The 16,335-nt window shown below is 31.5% G+C and overlaps 2 protein-coding genes across 2 annotated transcripts; one reads left to right on the top strand and one right to left on the bottom strand.

Moving 5' to 3' along the window:
* Positions 1–403: 403 nt before the first annotated feature.
* On the bottom strand, positions 404–2,669 carry LOC109341777 (60S acidic ribosomal protein P0-like). The gene is made up of 5 exons (XM_019579747.1): positions 2,225–2,669; positions 2,073–2,141; positions 1,309–1,407; positions 838–1,230; positions 404–745 (listed from the first exon to the last, which is right to left on the bottom strand). Exons 1-5 carry the CDS (start codon positions 2,480–2,482, stop codon positions 593–595), a joined length of 972 nt encoding a protein of 323 aa, XP_019435292.1. The 5' UTR covers positions 2,483–2,669; the 3' UTR covers positions 404–592.
* An 819-nt stretch (positions 2,670–3,488) lies between these two features.
* LOC109341776 (syntaxin-31-like) lies at positions 3,489–7,047 on the top strand. The gene is made up of 6 exons (XM_019579746.1): positions 3,489–3,816; positions 3,917–4,167; positions 4,751–4,905; positions 5,560–5,598; positions 6,049–6,246; positions 6,446–7,047. Exons 1-6 carry the CDS (start codon positions 3,606–3,608, stop codon positions 6,603–6,605), a joined length of 1,014 nt encoding a protein of 337 aa, XP_019435291.1. The 5' UTR covers positions 3,489–3,605; the 3' UTR covers positions 6,606–7,047.
* The last annotated feature ends 9,288 nt before the right edge of the window (positions 7,048–16,335 follow it).

The raw sequence follows: 16,335 nt of genomic DNA on the forward strand, positions 1-16,335 counted from the left end.
ATAATGATATAACTAGAGAGTAGAGTAAAATATGTATAAAAATTTCAAGATACGAATAAAGAAATTAAAATATAAAAAATGTAAGTACTTAAGTATTAAGTGAATAAATCCAAGTCATGGGATATAACTAAAACCGAGGGACAACATTAGGAATAGATTTAGGAAGTTACTCAAGTTAAGGAATATAGAATAAATGTGGTAAAAGTAAATGGGCATCAAAAAAGTTTTTCAGAGCATTTGTAATGTCTTAAGTACTTATAACAACTGTTACAATTTACAATAAAACTCAGTCATGTGTTGATTCATCATATAGAAGCCTTTTCAACTGTTAGTTCATCATTTAGAAGACTTTTCAAAGGTGGTTAATTCATCATTGATATTTTCAACATCGTGAAAAATTATGGAGCAGAAAAGACAATTAATTATAGCTACTTAGTGCAAATGAATACGGCATATACCATAAAGCAGTGTACTGAGCAAGAACAAACTAAACAACAGTATAACACCTAGAATGATGAAAGACGCTTGAGATTATCAAAATGTGTAAAATCAAAATGCACTCAAAAGCAGACCAAGAAAAGCAAACATCAATCTATTCATCATCAAATAGACCGAAGCCGATATCATCATCTGATTCTTCAGCTGGCTCTTCCTCCTTCTCAGGCTTGGCAGCAGCAGCTGGAGCAGCTCCAGAATCAGCAACTGGTGCAGCAGCAGCAGCTACAGCAGCAAATTTGCTTGGATCCTGCATTTTAACAAAATAGTTCCATACATAAGAAAAAAGGAAATAATAGATCAATACATTGGACTGAGATTATGATAATACGAAGTCAATACCTTCAAGTACTCCTTAACTTCGTCAGCCTGTGGGTAAGAATATTCTGTTGCAACAGCAACAGACAGAACATTCTTGTAGGCATTGACGAACGCGTGAGGTGCAGCAGCAAGGGTTGGGTATGAAATGGCCAATGACAGAGAAGTAATTTGGGAGACTCCAATAGCAAACTTCTCAAGAAGATCATCCTCCGTGAGATCAAGAACCTCAGGATTGAACACAGAACCATTGTCATAAACAGAAAGGACAACAAGCCCATATGAGAAGGGCCTTATGCCAAGCTTTGCAAGCAATGCAGCTTCAGAGGAGCCCACCTTGTCTCCCTTCTTAATGAGTTCCACAGGTGTAATAATTTCAACAGTACCCTTGTTAATCTTGGTGGGAATGTTGAGAACCTGATGTGGAGATTAAATGTTTACATTTTATCCACAGCTACAAAATTTAAAGATGTGCTTAAGAAAAGGAATGTAAACCTGGAAGAAAGAGGTCTGAGAGGGATCAAGCCCTGTGTTGCCCGGAGGAACAACGACATCAATTGGAGCAACTAAACCAACACGAGCAGGAGCTCCAACCTGTTGATATATTTTCCACAATTACCAAATGATCATCTTAATGGCATGAATAGTGAGCACATAACATAAGATATTTCAACACAATCCAGAGCAGGGATATTTACAAGCATTGAATAAATCTACTTCATACTGCAAAACAAAATACTAGATGTATTTTTACAACAAATGATACAGACGAATAAATATGAAAATTTCAAAATTATAGTCAACCACAAATATTAAACAAGCAATACAATATATGAAAGGTTAAAGTATAAATTTTAAATTGAAAGAGAAATACTGTCATAAAACTCAGTGAGTAACTACATACCGGTCTAAATATTTTGGCATTTACATGTATAATGGTATAATTATTGAACAATCAAATAATGTAAAATACAATTAGGAGTAAATCCAAAAACATTCCTAGACAATTCAACAATAAAATTAAATAGTACAAAAACAGTCATTACATTTTCACAATGATAGGCAACAACATTAGAATAATTAGAAAAATCATCATACACAAATCAAATAAACTTGCAACATTTAAGCAACAAAAACATACTACCACATTCTTAAAATCCACAATCCCAAAGAATTGATATCTATATAACAATTACACACTACACCTCTACACTGAAAGACAACAATATTTACAAAAAGTAATGAAACACAAACTCTACCTTGTACTTAGCAACTTCCTCGCTAACTTCCTTCAAGTCACCCTTAGTGAAAATCAAGCCAACATTTCCCTAATTCAACAACAAAAACATTACACACAACAACATTCACAAAAAGGCAAAAATAGTAGATAGAGAGAACTACGATAACATACAACAAGAAGAGGGATAAGGTTAAGAAAAGCTTGATTCCCAGTTTTCTCAGCATGAATCCTAACAGAACGCTTCATCATAGTGTTCTTTCCCATCAAAACAACAGAATCACCACGAAGACCCTGACGAATGTTCTGGAGCTGAGTGGATCCAACATTATCAGCATTCACAACAAGGATTTGAGTGAATTCATCAAGAAGCTGGCATAGCTTTCCATCATAAGCGATTTTCTTCTCGGCTTTCGTTGCTTTTGGTGCCATTGATTATGTTAGGGTTTTGAGTGAAAAGGGAAAAAGGGAACTAAACTCGAGGGCCAAGACGAAGATTGTAGCGTCAAGGCGAACAGCAAAACGGTGCCGTATCTTTAACCTCCTTTTTATAAAAATTCAGAGTTAGGGTTTGGGTGTGCGAAAGCAATAAGCGGTGGATGAAAAAGGGAAATGGATGAAGGAGGAGTTGATATAGTAGTGCAATTAGGGTTTCTGCGTTTAACCTAAAGGGCTTCATTGTAAAAATCTTCTAGGCCCAATTGTCTTTACATAAATTTATTTTCTTTTCTGAAACACTGTTTAATTTATTTTCTCACACTTTAAAATATTAATCGAGAAAAAGTGTACAAATAATATATAAATAAGTGAAGGTAGCATTAAACACAGATATATGTATCAGTTGCTTCAATTAATAAATCGTTGAATTGATTCTATATTAATACATATGTTAATTTTATCATAGATGTAACTAATTTGATCAAACAATATCATATTGAATTATATATTGCATGGTTGGTCATCAAACTATTTTTAATAATTGAGTTATATGTTATAAATAATAATATTTATATTTATAAATTTATCATAAATATATTAAAATATGTTAATGAAGGGCTTGTTAAATCACATTAATAATAACAATTATTAAACCATTATACAATATGAATAACACTAACTTGCTATATATGTCGTCTAGCAAGGAGAAGCAGTTTCTCCTATATGTACAAACGAATTATCGATGGGAGATAGATATTAAGTCGGGGTTTTGGTAACTCTTAAAAACAAATCTTGTTATTATTAGTTTATGCTCTATCAAAACTTATTTATGTGGTAAAATTCATATCATTTTATGAGATTTTAAACTTAGGATCATTTAATTTAAGAATAAATTTTTTAAACTTACTCTACATCGTGGTGAAAACTTGAAACCAATAGTATGGATCTCACTCATATTTAAAATATAGTTATTAACAATTATTGTTGAGACTTTGTTATCTAAAATGTAAGTAAAACCTATTGACAATCGTGTTGTACAAGCTTGGTTTGGTTTATGGAAACTCCAACATTTCTGCATCAATCGATTTGATTACAACAGAAGCTTGAAACCTCTCCAATGGCTTCCAATTTCAGAGACCGCACTTCAGAATTTCACTCACTCTCTCACACTCTCAACAACATCGTTGCTTCTACCCAACCCTTTCATCAACACCCCCAAAATGCTCCTTCCACTTCACTTTCTCAACCTTCTGATTTTAATCGTAAAGCCTCTCGAATCGGATTGGGCATCTACGAAATTTCCCATAAGATCACAAGGCTCGCTCATAGTAAGTATAAAAAACTTTGCATATAAAAAAATCACTTTTTTTTAAATCATTGATGTAAAAGTTTGATCTTTTTTAATGGGTGTGAATTATGTTGTTCCAGTGGCGAAGAAATCGTCTATGTTCAATGACCCCATTATGGAAATTCAAGAATTGTCTGCTCTCATTACGAACGATATCACAGCATTGAAATCAGCTCTTTTGGATTTGCAAACCATTCAGAACATGGAGATAGCTGATGGGAATTTCTCTGAGGATAGGATTGTTCATTCTAATGCTGTTTGTGATGATTTGAAGGGAAAACTCATTGGTGCCACCAAACAGCTTCAAGATGTGTTAACTACTAGGACAGAGGTTAATAAAATAAAATAAACTACTTTTTGTGTACTTGCCAAACATGCCTATTGTATCGGAGATAAGAGTAGACATGAGAATGTTGCATTAGGTAAGCGGACACATTCCACGAGATAGAATTATGAATGGATGAATGCATTGGATAGAAACTCGGGGTAGCACTTGTTCTAGAAAAGAAGTATAATCTCGCCTCAATTAGTTTTAGCATGTGTTAATAGAAACCACAATAAGGATAGTGGGTTAGATGGAGGGTAGCCCGATTGCTTGAGACACAGAAGGACTAGGAAAAATTATAGGCGAAACTATTGAGGAGTTAGAGGTCAATGGTTTGTCACTTTTGTCTGTAGTCGTTATTTATAATAGATCATCATGACATTGTTTGGTCCATGAACATGTAGGCAAATCCATCTAGTGGAAAAAGATTTGGTTGTTGTTCATCACATACCTGAATCAGGTTGTTGTTGTTTGATCTATGTAGTTAATCCCATATTGTGGAAAAGGTTTTGTCATTGTTATTATATCATATGATTGATTAATTTCTCCTGGCTTATTATCGTCCTTAATATTGTGCATATTCCTCTAGAATATCAAGGCTCATGAGAATAGGAAGCAGATATTTTCCAAGAATGCTGCATCAAGAGAGAACCCTTTCCAGCATCAACCAAAGCCAGCCACCGAGCCACCCCCCTGGTCAAATTCATCAAATGTATCGTCTGAGAGTTTTCAACAAACATCATTGTGAGTAACTTCTATCAAGTATTCAAGTTACAGGTTAACAGTTGTTGTTATGTCATGGCATGAATGTATCGTACCTATCCTTACTTCCATAATGTAAAATTAGGGAATCTGACATTATACACAAACATGAAAAACCTGATTGCTGTGATGGATACTTTCTACTATTCTTCTGTTAAGTTTTGGGGTTTAGCTAAAATCTAATCTTCCGATTTTGATATTTTTCTTAACTAGATAAGTAGTAGACAGGGTGATAGTCAACTGAGAGAAGCAGACCACATATTTCATAAGTTGATAGGTGATCCTTGTTTATCTTGCAGATAAATTTGAATCTCAGACTAGACAGACACCTAAGTAATGCAAGGCTAGGTCCAGGTTACTCTGACTAAAAGATCTAAGTTTGCTATTTGTGACATAGCAAAGATACTTTTAATACTTAAAAATGGTAATGTAGTTTGCTAGTTGTCTCTTTCAAAAAGCCACAATGCTTCATGTTTTTTAGGGAAAAAATTATTTCTTAAAATCCTCTCAGTGTATATACTGTTAGTAACTAATAATAAAATCATGTGTATCTTCTTTATTTGAAGTTAAAATGTTTGGACTCTAAAAGTTTAATTGCTATAAAATGATTCAGATGTATCTATATATCTCCTGCAGATTACCATCAAATGGAGTTCCAGCTAGTAATCAACTAAGGTATGATGATCAAATTGTCCCTTTTCATTTCTATGTAACATGGTTGTATGCAAGTCTAGAAAACCCAATTATCATCCAATCCAATCCAGTTCTCTATGTAAAGAAGGTGGCATTCATTTGATTGTCATGGATCATTAAATTCTGGTTACACTCGAGGTTGAATTATTTGAGTGCATGTTGCTATTTTGCAATTATGTGATGATGAGTACAAGGCATCCGCTAAGATTTGATTATGTCAGTTACTCAGTTGATATACTTGTTGCAGAATGAGGGAATGTTTAGAAAGTTTAGTGAGCCTATTTGTACCTAGCATATTAACCTTATATTGTCGGTAGGAACTAGGAAGTCTGCTGGGCTCTATGTTTGCATATGAATTTCGTAATTTTCTATGTATGCTTAGGATGTAAACATTTTGTAACTTTATGACTTGTGGTAAATTTGCTGATACAGACGAAGATTAGCTGTGGACAACACTCCATCCCAGCAAATGGAAATGTCTATGGTGCAGCAAGTTGTTCCTCGGCACGAAAACTATGCTCAAAGTCGGGCAACTGCTTTGCACAACGTGGAATCTACTATCACAGAACTTAGTGGTATCTTCACAAACTTGGCTACAATGGTTGCCCATCAAGGGGAACTAGCTATCAGGTTTATCTCTCTTTTACTTGAATATATGATATTTGGTACTCAGTCCCACATTGCTGCACTGCACTACCTTTTTCTCCCCTTAATTGAGATTTTGGTGTATGCCGAAAATCCGAATAATATAATATTATAGTATGTGAGTCTCTGTAGATGTTCACATATCTTGAAATTAGGAATAAATCTTCCTAATTGACATGGGCAGGATTGATGACAACATGGATGAGTCATTGGCCAATGTTGAAGGAGCTCACAGTTCCTTACTGAGGCATTTCAACCAAATATCATCAAATAGATGGCTTCTAATCAAGATATTTGTCGTTTTGATAATTTTTCTGATAATCTTCTTATTCTTCCTGGCCTAATATACTTTCGTATGCCAATCATCGAAGTTTTATTTCATGGCTTACTCAGATAGTTGAATGTGTCTTCCTCCCTTCATGGAGGAGGCAAAAACGCAAGAGCAACTAAATGAAGATTTATACATGTGACAGACGTATTCTATTTGCGTGTGCATAGGGCTCTGTTGATATGCCAACTTTTTCTTTCCCTCGTTATGTATGCTATTTGGTTATCACTATAAGGTATTTTTAAGATTTCCGGTGGTTTATGATAAGCCCCAAAGCTTCATAGGACTGTGAATGCAGATTAAGCAGTTAGAGTTGTACAAGTGCTTGGTAAGTTGATATAGATTCACAATATTCTTTTGAAACGTGTTGGAGATTTGCATTTTGGGAATGAGAAGACAATGGTTCTAATTGTTAAGTTACAGAGAAATTGTGGTAACATAGAAGTCCTTTGTTTCAATTATGCCATGCATACCAAAAATTGATCTATTTCTTTGAAGTTTTATTTATTGAAATGTTTTTTTTATTCATGCTATACTATAGATCTATAATATCTTATGGTTTTCTCTATTTTATTATCTGTAATGAGTGCAATGAAGTTTGTGGTTGCATATGTTAAATGAGAAAAGTATGTATACACCATTATCACTACATTATCTATCATTCATATTTAATTATTATTGACTCTTCAAAAAAAAAAAAGTATTCCAAATGAATGATGAATAATGTAATGACTGTATATAAATCTTTACACTGACACTGTATAGATATTACACTCATGTTAAATTTTATGTGGTTTCTTGTTTTCCCCCTTCCTTTTTAGGCACAAGAGGGGTTATTGTACTGCTTAAATATTTCAACATGCTATTCAAGTAGTCTTTACAGTTAGGAAAAGGCTCAGTTGAAGTGAGCAAGTCATAATGTATATTTCAGGTTAAAAAACACCCCTGGAACTTAGTGTGATGTGTGAACTAGTCATTGAACTTCAAAAAAATATGCAGAAATGATCTTGAACTTTGGTTCGGATGCAAAATAGTCCATCACCATCTAAAATGTTAAAATTTAATGAAAAATGTTTGTGTAGATTATAAATCAGAGTTTTAGGTCCTTTTGGCACATGTTTTGAAGTTGAATGACTAAATCACACATTATGCAATGTTCAGGGATACTTCTGATGATGAAAAACTATTTTGCACCAAATGAAAGTTTATGGTCCTTTTGCACAATTTTAAAATTAAGGGACTAATTACACATCACACTAATTAATTGTGATTTCAACTCACTATTGGTTTAAGAATCCACTAACTTATTTGCTCCAGCTATTGCTAAGAATCTCCTTTTTCTTGCCAGTTCTTAAGCTTATTTCACTAGTTCTGTTTGCCACTACCCGTTTGACTTTACCAAAGGTATTTCTTGTTGGACCTTGACTGTGACAAGGAGCTTCGAATCATCGGGGAGTTCTATTGTTACCAGGGTATAGGAATGATGGAGAGACACAAATGAGATATCACATCTTGAACCAAAACATTAAGACAATGGTTCTATGAGTTTGTCTACTTATAAAATCTTTCAACCCTTCAATCATATCCAATAATCTACTTTCATTTTTCATAATGTATTACCATAATTAACATTTTGACTACAATTACTGGTAGTAGATATGAATTCATGATTGCAGATGACACAGGAATTTTCATTTTTCATAATGTATTACCATATTAGAGGAATCTCCACTTTGAAAGGCAATCATAGGTTCAGGGCATACAAGCTTTGAGGCTTTATTTTTAACATGTAATCTGTAAAGCATGTTCAATGCATATAAATTCACTTAACTCTTTCCTTCAAATCTTATAACTTGTTCAAGTTAGCACTAAATTAAATTGGAAAATTCTATGGTACCTATAATTAGTGCTAACTTGTCTAGTAACTAATATTGTTATATGTTGAATGAATCTAAAATTCTAAATGCATCTCATATCAGATAGTGGTTAACCATACTATCAAATTGTCTGCAACACCAGTAGTTTGAGGATACCATTGAACTCTTTTTATCAAACCATTTAAAGTTTTAATGATATACTTTAATTGTGTTACAATTTACATAAGAGTTTAATCATATTTATCTATGATTACAATTTTAAAAAAGCTTATAATTTAAAAATAAGAAAAAGAGTATCTAGCAAACATAAGCTAATTTGGATTTTTGTAAGAAAGAAAGCTAATGAGTTTATATTGACTCTTACATAGTGCAATATATCACATCTAATAGGCCATGTTGAAGTGTACCAAACATGACATGGTGGTAAGTGTCCAAATTCCATATAAGGTATATAAAAATCATAGTATGATTGAAACTAGGCAGAATAATTTCGCCTCATCTGAAGGAAGATGATCAGATATGACTTTTTGACAATAGGGGTGTGGTGTTGGATCTCCTAGACTTGTAAAATCTTCTAGTTCAAGCACTGTTCTCCTACACTTTTTTTGACAATTCTGATCTCAGTTTGAATGATGACAGAAACCAAGGATTGTGTCAATGAGTTTTTCACTGTTGCATCATAATCCAATAGTCCTCTGCTTTGGGAGGAAAATGATTAATCTTGGATTTCAATGGTGACAGGTAGAAGTGAATAAAAATATTCGATTAAATAGATGAGTTTCACTTCATTGTAAGTTTAGCTTTTTTTAAAGATAGTACCTTTTGATTGGCTTTTAAGGTTGTAATGTTGTAAGAGGTAAAAAAATGTTTGAGAATTGAGACATGGAGGATCTTACTATGTAAGAAGTTTATGATATTATAATTTCATTTACTACCATTATTACTTAAGTCACCACTCACATCATTTAAGGTGAGATAAATTTCAACTTTTTAGGATGATTTCATTTCTTACAATCCAATATAGTCACCTCAACTATTTCTAGTACAAATGGCAACCAAAATCTACTACACACTAACAAGATGTTGGTCTAATGGTTTAAAGCTATGCTAAATTAGTATAAAGATCAAAATGTTAAAGGTTTAGTTTATATGAACGACATTTATTGGGAGAGACAACCATGCACCCAAAAAGAATTAGTTACTTATCCATAAAATAAGAATACTTTTGCTAGTACCAAAAAAAATCTACTAATCATATCCAAAGAAAAGAGTTTACAGATTCCAAAATCTTGTGAGTTGAGTGGCTTGATGGTGACAAACCCTGAACTAATGGCAGGCACAAGGAGAAAAAATTCAAGTCTTAGTCTTGTCCCAATGATAGATTTAGTAGCTGGTGAAGGGTATCCATCAATTAGACCTAAGAAGTAACAATGCTAAATCAGTGGAATCTTCCTCTAAGACCCACAGGGCCAAAACCTTGGGCAGTGATTGAAAGTGATGTTACAATGCCAAGAAAACACTTGTACTGTTACATACATCACCTAATATTTGCATCATTTCTATCATCAGTTTATAATTGGGCCACCATTCATTCTAGATATATAGTGCTTGGTACCCAAGATAGAATGGAATATAAATTGAATTGAAAAGACCAAGACATTAATAGAATGATTGTGGAAGCCTAAATATATTACTTTTTAATTTTGTTATGTTGTGTTTTATATATAAGACATGTCAAATATAGAATTCAACTTATGTTTGCCTCTTTCACCTTATAACATCTCTATTACAATAGGGTGACATTAGTTTGTATCTTAACGTTTGTTTGCGAGTTAATTTTTAGAGAAAAATAAATAAAAAAAGAGGGTTTAAAAATTATCTCACAAGTGTATTTTATAATTTTAAAGTCTTTTCCTATCGTTCATTGTCCTCCAATAGTCAACTCATAAACTAACTCTTATAGTTTATGTTGTAAAGTATAGTAACAAAAACAAGAGGGTAAGATAGGTGTATAACCTTTCACAATTTTCTGTGGCTGAAGTAGGAAGGATTGCTGTAATACATTTGTGGGAAACAATTTCGATGCTCTATAATACGTTTAGTGTAACATTAATGTTATTGTTTCATGAGTTCAAATCTTAGAAATAACCTACTGTTAAGTAAAGTCTCATGTATTTAACCTTATTTTTTTATCAATGGATCTTTCTTAATATTGGTCAATCTTTCACGTAAAATAATTCTTATGTGAATTGATCAAAATATCACCTAACCAATCTGAAGATAAAACTACCACTATTATAGATAGCTATAGAAAAAGCATGGTGCAAAAGGATTGGATCGTCCCATGTGAAGAATGGAAAGTATAAAATTGATTGTGGTGGGTTTTGAAGTGGGAAATGATGATATAAATCATATAATTGTTATGTGACTTTATTATTTGGTGGATTTTGCCGGTTTTATCTTCCACATTCATATCAAATTTGATGTAACATTTTCCTTGATTTTAGTGACAATACAATAATGCCACACCAAGAAAAATGACTAGAAAATGCCTTGTATAGCAATTAGAAAGGCTAGCGTTTGTTTTGTGGCTTAGAGGAGACCTATAAACGCTTCCTTTGACAATTCTTGAAGGGATAGTATTAACTATTGATCATGAATCATGATGGCAATAATTTTCTCAGACTTCGTTTGTAAGTTGAGTTTTAGAGGAGAAATGAAAGAAAACGATAGCTTAAAAGTCATGAAACTTATTGAAAGATGACTTCAAAGTCTTATTTTTCTTTTATTTCCTCTTTAAAACTTAACTCATTAGCACAGTCATAAAAGAATTGAATGTGAAACTTCTAGAAACTGTAAAATAGTACCCTATCTTACCACACTTTTTCACTCATGACATCCGTACACTTTTTTAGTGTAAAATAATTTCACAGGGTAAGAAGTAAGAACTATACTATATGTAACTTTATAAACAAAAAATCTATAGGTTAGACTTTCCTCACAAGTGAAGTTTTCTAAACATGAACTTTTGTCCTCTCTTAAAATCTTAACTTATCATTAGTCTCTCTTCCTTTGAGTATGTCTTATCACACTGAATAATTATAGGGTGGAATTAAATTAAAGACAAGAAATAAAAATTTCCTTTTCAGTAAATTTATAGTAAAGACTTCATGATAACGTTGATTACATTCTGATAATTTAAAGAGTATCTCAAACTTGTGTTTCATTCCACCATTATTGTACCAAAAGAATAAAAATTTAATGTAAAAAAAGTCCAATATTTCAAACATTTAAACAGTGTCATTATTCTTATTCTCTCTAAAATAGTGTATTAGGTTATTTCTGTGACAGCTTGAGTTTTTATGCAGATAATGTTCAGATTCCATATTACAACTGCAATATATATTAAATGGCAACAAAATATTGTTGAAATAATGCATCCTTAAACAATTCGTCTATGCTTAGGATGGACCAATCTAGTGTAAATTGAGGAAAAAGGTAGAGCAAAAAAAAACTTATTATTCTTAGATAAACTCATCACGACTTCTCTTGTCTAATAGTTTATATCATTTCATGTGTCATTGGCTTGTGATTGATCAGAAAAATATATTTAAATTAAAATTTAATTAATAAATATTTTTCTGATCAATCATAAACTCATGACATATATAGTGATACATATTATGAGATAACAAATATGTACCAATAAATTCAGCCACATAATAACTGGGCTTGGAACTTCTCAAATACTAAACAGTCAAATACTAAAATTAAAATTTAGTTTTATAATTTATAGTTTTGTTAAGTATATATGTGATTGTTATTATCTAATATTGGAGGGTGAAATACTGTAAACCACTTAAAAACACGAAAATATGTGTCACTTTAGTTTCATTATAAAAATGAAGCTATGAATTTTATAGGTGAGGTTTTTTTAAGGGAAAGATACTTTATTGATCAATAGCGAAGAACATAAAAAAGGAAGAGGTTGTTAAACCACACACTCCTTTGAACTAGAACAAATACATTTTGTGAATACAACTTTCACCTCACTTGCTAATTTTACACCAATCAATTATTGATGAATTTACCAGCTCATCTATCTCTTTCACGTTTCTCTTTAATAATGTAGTAATGCAATTTTGAAATAAATAATAATAATGGAGTAATGCACTACTAAACAACTCTTAATAATGAAACCAATTATAGCAATGATGAAAGGCCCCAAACCCCATAATATTTAGGAGCCCACATTGTAGGGATGAATGATCGAATTCAAGTCAGTATATTAGAAGAAAGAAGCAAAAAAGAAGAGTGAATTCAAATCAGTATAGCCATCATTACTTGGGACTCATGCTGCAACAAAAAATCATAGCCCATGCCACCACATTAACATAATCAAAGATTTTTCTTCTCAATGGTTGATTGGCGAGTTGAATTTTGTAAGAGAAAAAATAAAAATGAAAGATTTAATAATTATAAAATATACTTATAAGATCGTTCTGAAGTCTTTATTTTTCTTTTATTACTATTTGAAACTCAACTTGCCAACAACCTCTCAAATAAAATAAAATAAAATATGGATAGATAGTATTGTTTACTTGAATGATATAGTGGGTACTTGAGTATTATTTTTATTCTCAATATATTTATTATTTCCTTAAAAAGTTACTGTTTATGTAATATTTCCTTTATGAGGAGGCTTTGTATGAAGAATTATATAAAGATTCTGTATATAAAAGCTGGGTCAATTTCTCAATTTGAACTGCATCTCAACAAAGGGCTGGAACCAATCATATTGTTTCTCTTGCATTCATATATATTATTAGCACGAATATAAATTTATTGTCTCATATTCTGTCTCATATGTTATTTCATACTAATAAAAATATAATATATCAATTAAATTTCATTGTTATTGATTTTTTTTTATTTCATTAACATTATTGTTTGTCTAATACAAGATATGAGACAATAAATCTTATCAATTGTTGCAATTGAAATGGGGATTGAGCACTTTGTAGAATGGTAAAGTGGCTTTGGAATTAGCATAGGCATACATAATAGAAGTTCCGTGCCCAGCATTCATAATTCTTGGTCCTACGTTCATAATTATCCCACTACGAGTTTCAATTAGTAGCTAGCCATAAAATAGTTTGGAGTAAATTTGATTAGAATACAAAACGTATACTACATTTTATCTTCACCACAATTGTATATGATAATAGATAAATATTTTCTTTCTAATCAAATGTATGATTGAACTCTTAATTAAACTTACGCTGTGGGGACTAATGTCCACAAACATGTCCTAGGATGCTTGTTTCTAATCTTATTCATTAGTTCAATTTATTAAAGTCGATTCCAAAGACGGAAAGGTAGAGAAAATAGAGATTTAGGCACACAAAAAAGCAAAGCAGAGTTAGCACCATATAAATGTTTTCAAGGGATAAAATTCGAAAAGAAGCTTTTGAAGATAATAAAAGGCCAAATAAATCCAACACTTTCCTTTTCGTTGGTATTTTAATATATATCTATATATTTTAATTTTGTGGGTACCCAAAAATTCCTTCTAGTAATCATTTTAAGGATGGACCCTCTGGGTCGTGAATGACTAGTAGAGTACTAGTGGTGCTTAGCTTCTTGCGATATAGTGTAGAGTTTCTTTGTAAATTTAGTTTTGAATATTAAGAAATGAAAAATATAGGCTAGAGTGTACAATACACTAGTGGTATTTTTCTGATACTAGGAACTCTCGACTTTCTGGTATTTCTAGAGATTTAATAGGACCTTATGCCACTAAGCTAGTGTCTTATTAATAAATACACTTATGATATTAATTCTATACTTTCATTTTAATTTTTATTATTCCCTCTTTAAAACCTAACTCGCAAACTACCACATACTCCTGACAAAGGAAGGGACCCAATTTTCATCTTCTTGGAAAACTCCAATATCTTGGGTGTTGATGTGAATCAACCTCATATGGCTATGTTTATCAAACATAAGTACTTGGGTGAATAATGGAATCTATACAGCTAGTAACTTAAGGGGAAATAAAGATAAGGTTGAAGCTTTCTTCCTTCAAAATGCACTTTTACCTAACCGCTTCATAATTGTCATTGATTGATGGTCAAGTATTTAGTGTGATACATATAATTGTCCATAATTCACCTAATTAATAAACAATTGCGTATATGGTATAAACTTTCCTTGTATGGTAGTTAGGATACTTTTTTCTTTCTCACAAAGTGGAAAAGAGAAGACTTTCTCTCTCAAAATTTGGCACGTAAATATGAGTGCTCTTGTACTTGTAATCATTCATCTTCTCGACCATGATTTATTGTCCCAAAATTTATCATAGATCATGTTTTATATTAATGTCCCCATCTAATCAGAGAATTTTATTTGATTAAAATTAAAAATTATAATAACATAAATTACTATTCTATAATATTTAATTGGCTTGACACGTGATGACATAATTTTCTTGGGACATAGAATCCTTGTGCTGATTAAACGCCTCATGATATAAATTTCTATTCTGTAATGGTGTTTGGAATAGCCTAGATATTGACGAAATGTTCATCACTGAAACAGTGGATTTGATAGTTTAAACATGAGATAGGATAAGGATAATGCTAAACTATGTAAAAATGAACAAATTGAGTAACTAAGATAAATAATCACCGGAAGCAAATAATTATAATGAGTCAAAATTTAGAGGAAACGAGGGAATAAAGGGCATGTATTATGGAAAAGTTAGAAACCGAGTGAAGGAGAGGGGGCCCTAACCACTAAGCATGTTAATTTAGCTCATTGATAAGGAAAGCTAATGCTAATATTGGTAGATCTATATATAAGACCGAGATCCTTTGTCTCGAAAAGTTGTTGTTCTTATGTCCCTATCCAATAATATTCCATAAAATAATATAAAATATTGATTTATTTTTTATAATTTTTTCCCTAATTAAATAATGCATTTTAATTGGTTTGAGGCATTGGAGACACTAATGGAGACAAGATATCTCGATCCCTGTATATAAACAAACAAAAAAACATCCAATTCATGCTCTCTCTTTTGACTAACCAAGGATTAGTTAACCAAACTCTTTTACAAAGACTTCCACTTTTCTTCATCATCTTTAGAATATAATAATGAAAATATTAAAATACAAAGCTTTTCCCACGCATCTTTTAAGAAATCAAATATATGCATATTAGAATTATATAAATACAGCGCCTTGGTTTAATTTATAAAAAAAAAGAGTTAAAAATGGGTTTGGGTCATTTCTTGGTTTCCATACTCACTGTGCAATACTTTTCTTAGAGTATTAACGAAAAGGAAATTAGCATCTAGCAATGGGTCGAGCCAGCTAATCAACCTTTGAAACTAGGCTTGTTAACAATTTTATAAGCTAAAAAAACTGGCTATTTTTTTTTTAAAGGAATACAAATAAATGAAACTAGCCTTAAAAAATCAAGTGTTTATTAGGTTTCGGAAAAACTTCTAGAAAACTACTTCTAAATATCTAGTTATTGTACTCATATATTGTATATATTTTTACTCGGTACATTTGGATATAATATATGTATTATCATTACAAAGATTTATACATATTTAATATATTATTTTTTATTTGTTTTAATTTTTTAAAAAGTTAATAATAATTAAAGATTAATAATAAATGATACATAACATTGTATTAAACTCATATAATATCAGTACATATTTTCTTTCTATTTCTAAAATGTTTTAGAAGCTAAAAAGGTTTTGAAATTCAACCTTCAAAAAACATCAGCCATCACCATTATATTTTTCACTACACAACGGAATTTTTAAGAAGAGAATTCCATGAAGATTTTCAG

This window comes from Lupinus angustifolius, unplaced genomic scaffold (assembly GCF_001865875.1).
Source record: "Lupinus angustifolius cultivar Tanjil unplaced genomic scaffold, LupAngTanjil_v1.0 Scaffold_654, whole genome shotgun sequence".
NCBI classification, from domain to species: domain Eukaryota; kingdom Viridiplantae; phylum Streptophyta; class Magnoliopsida; order Fabales; family Fabaceae; genus Lupinus; species Lupinus angustifolius.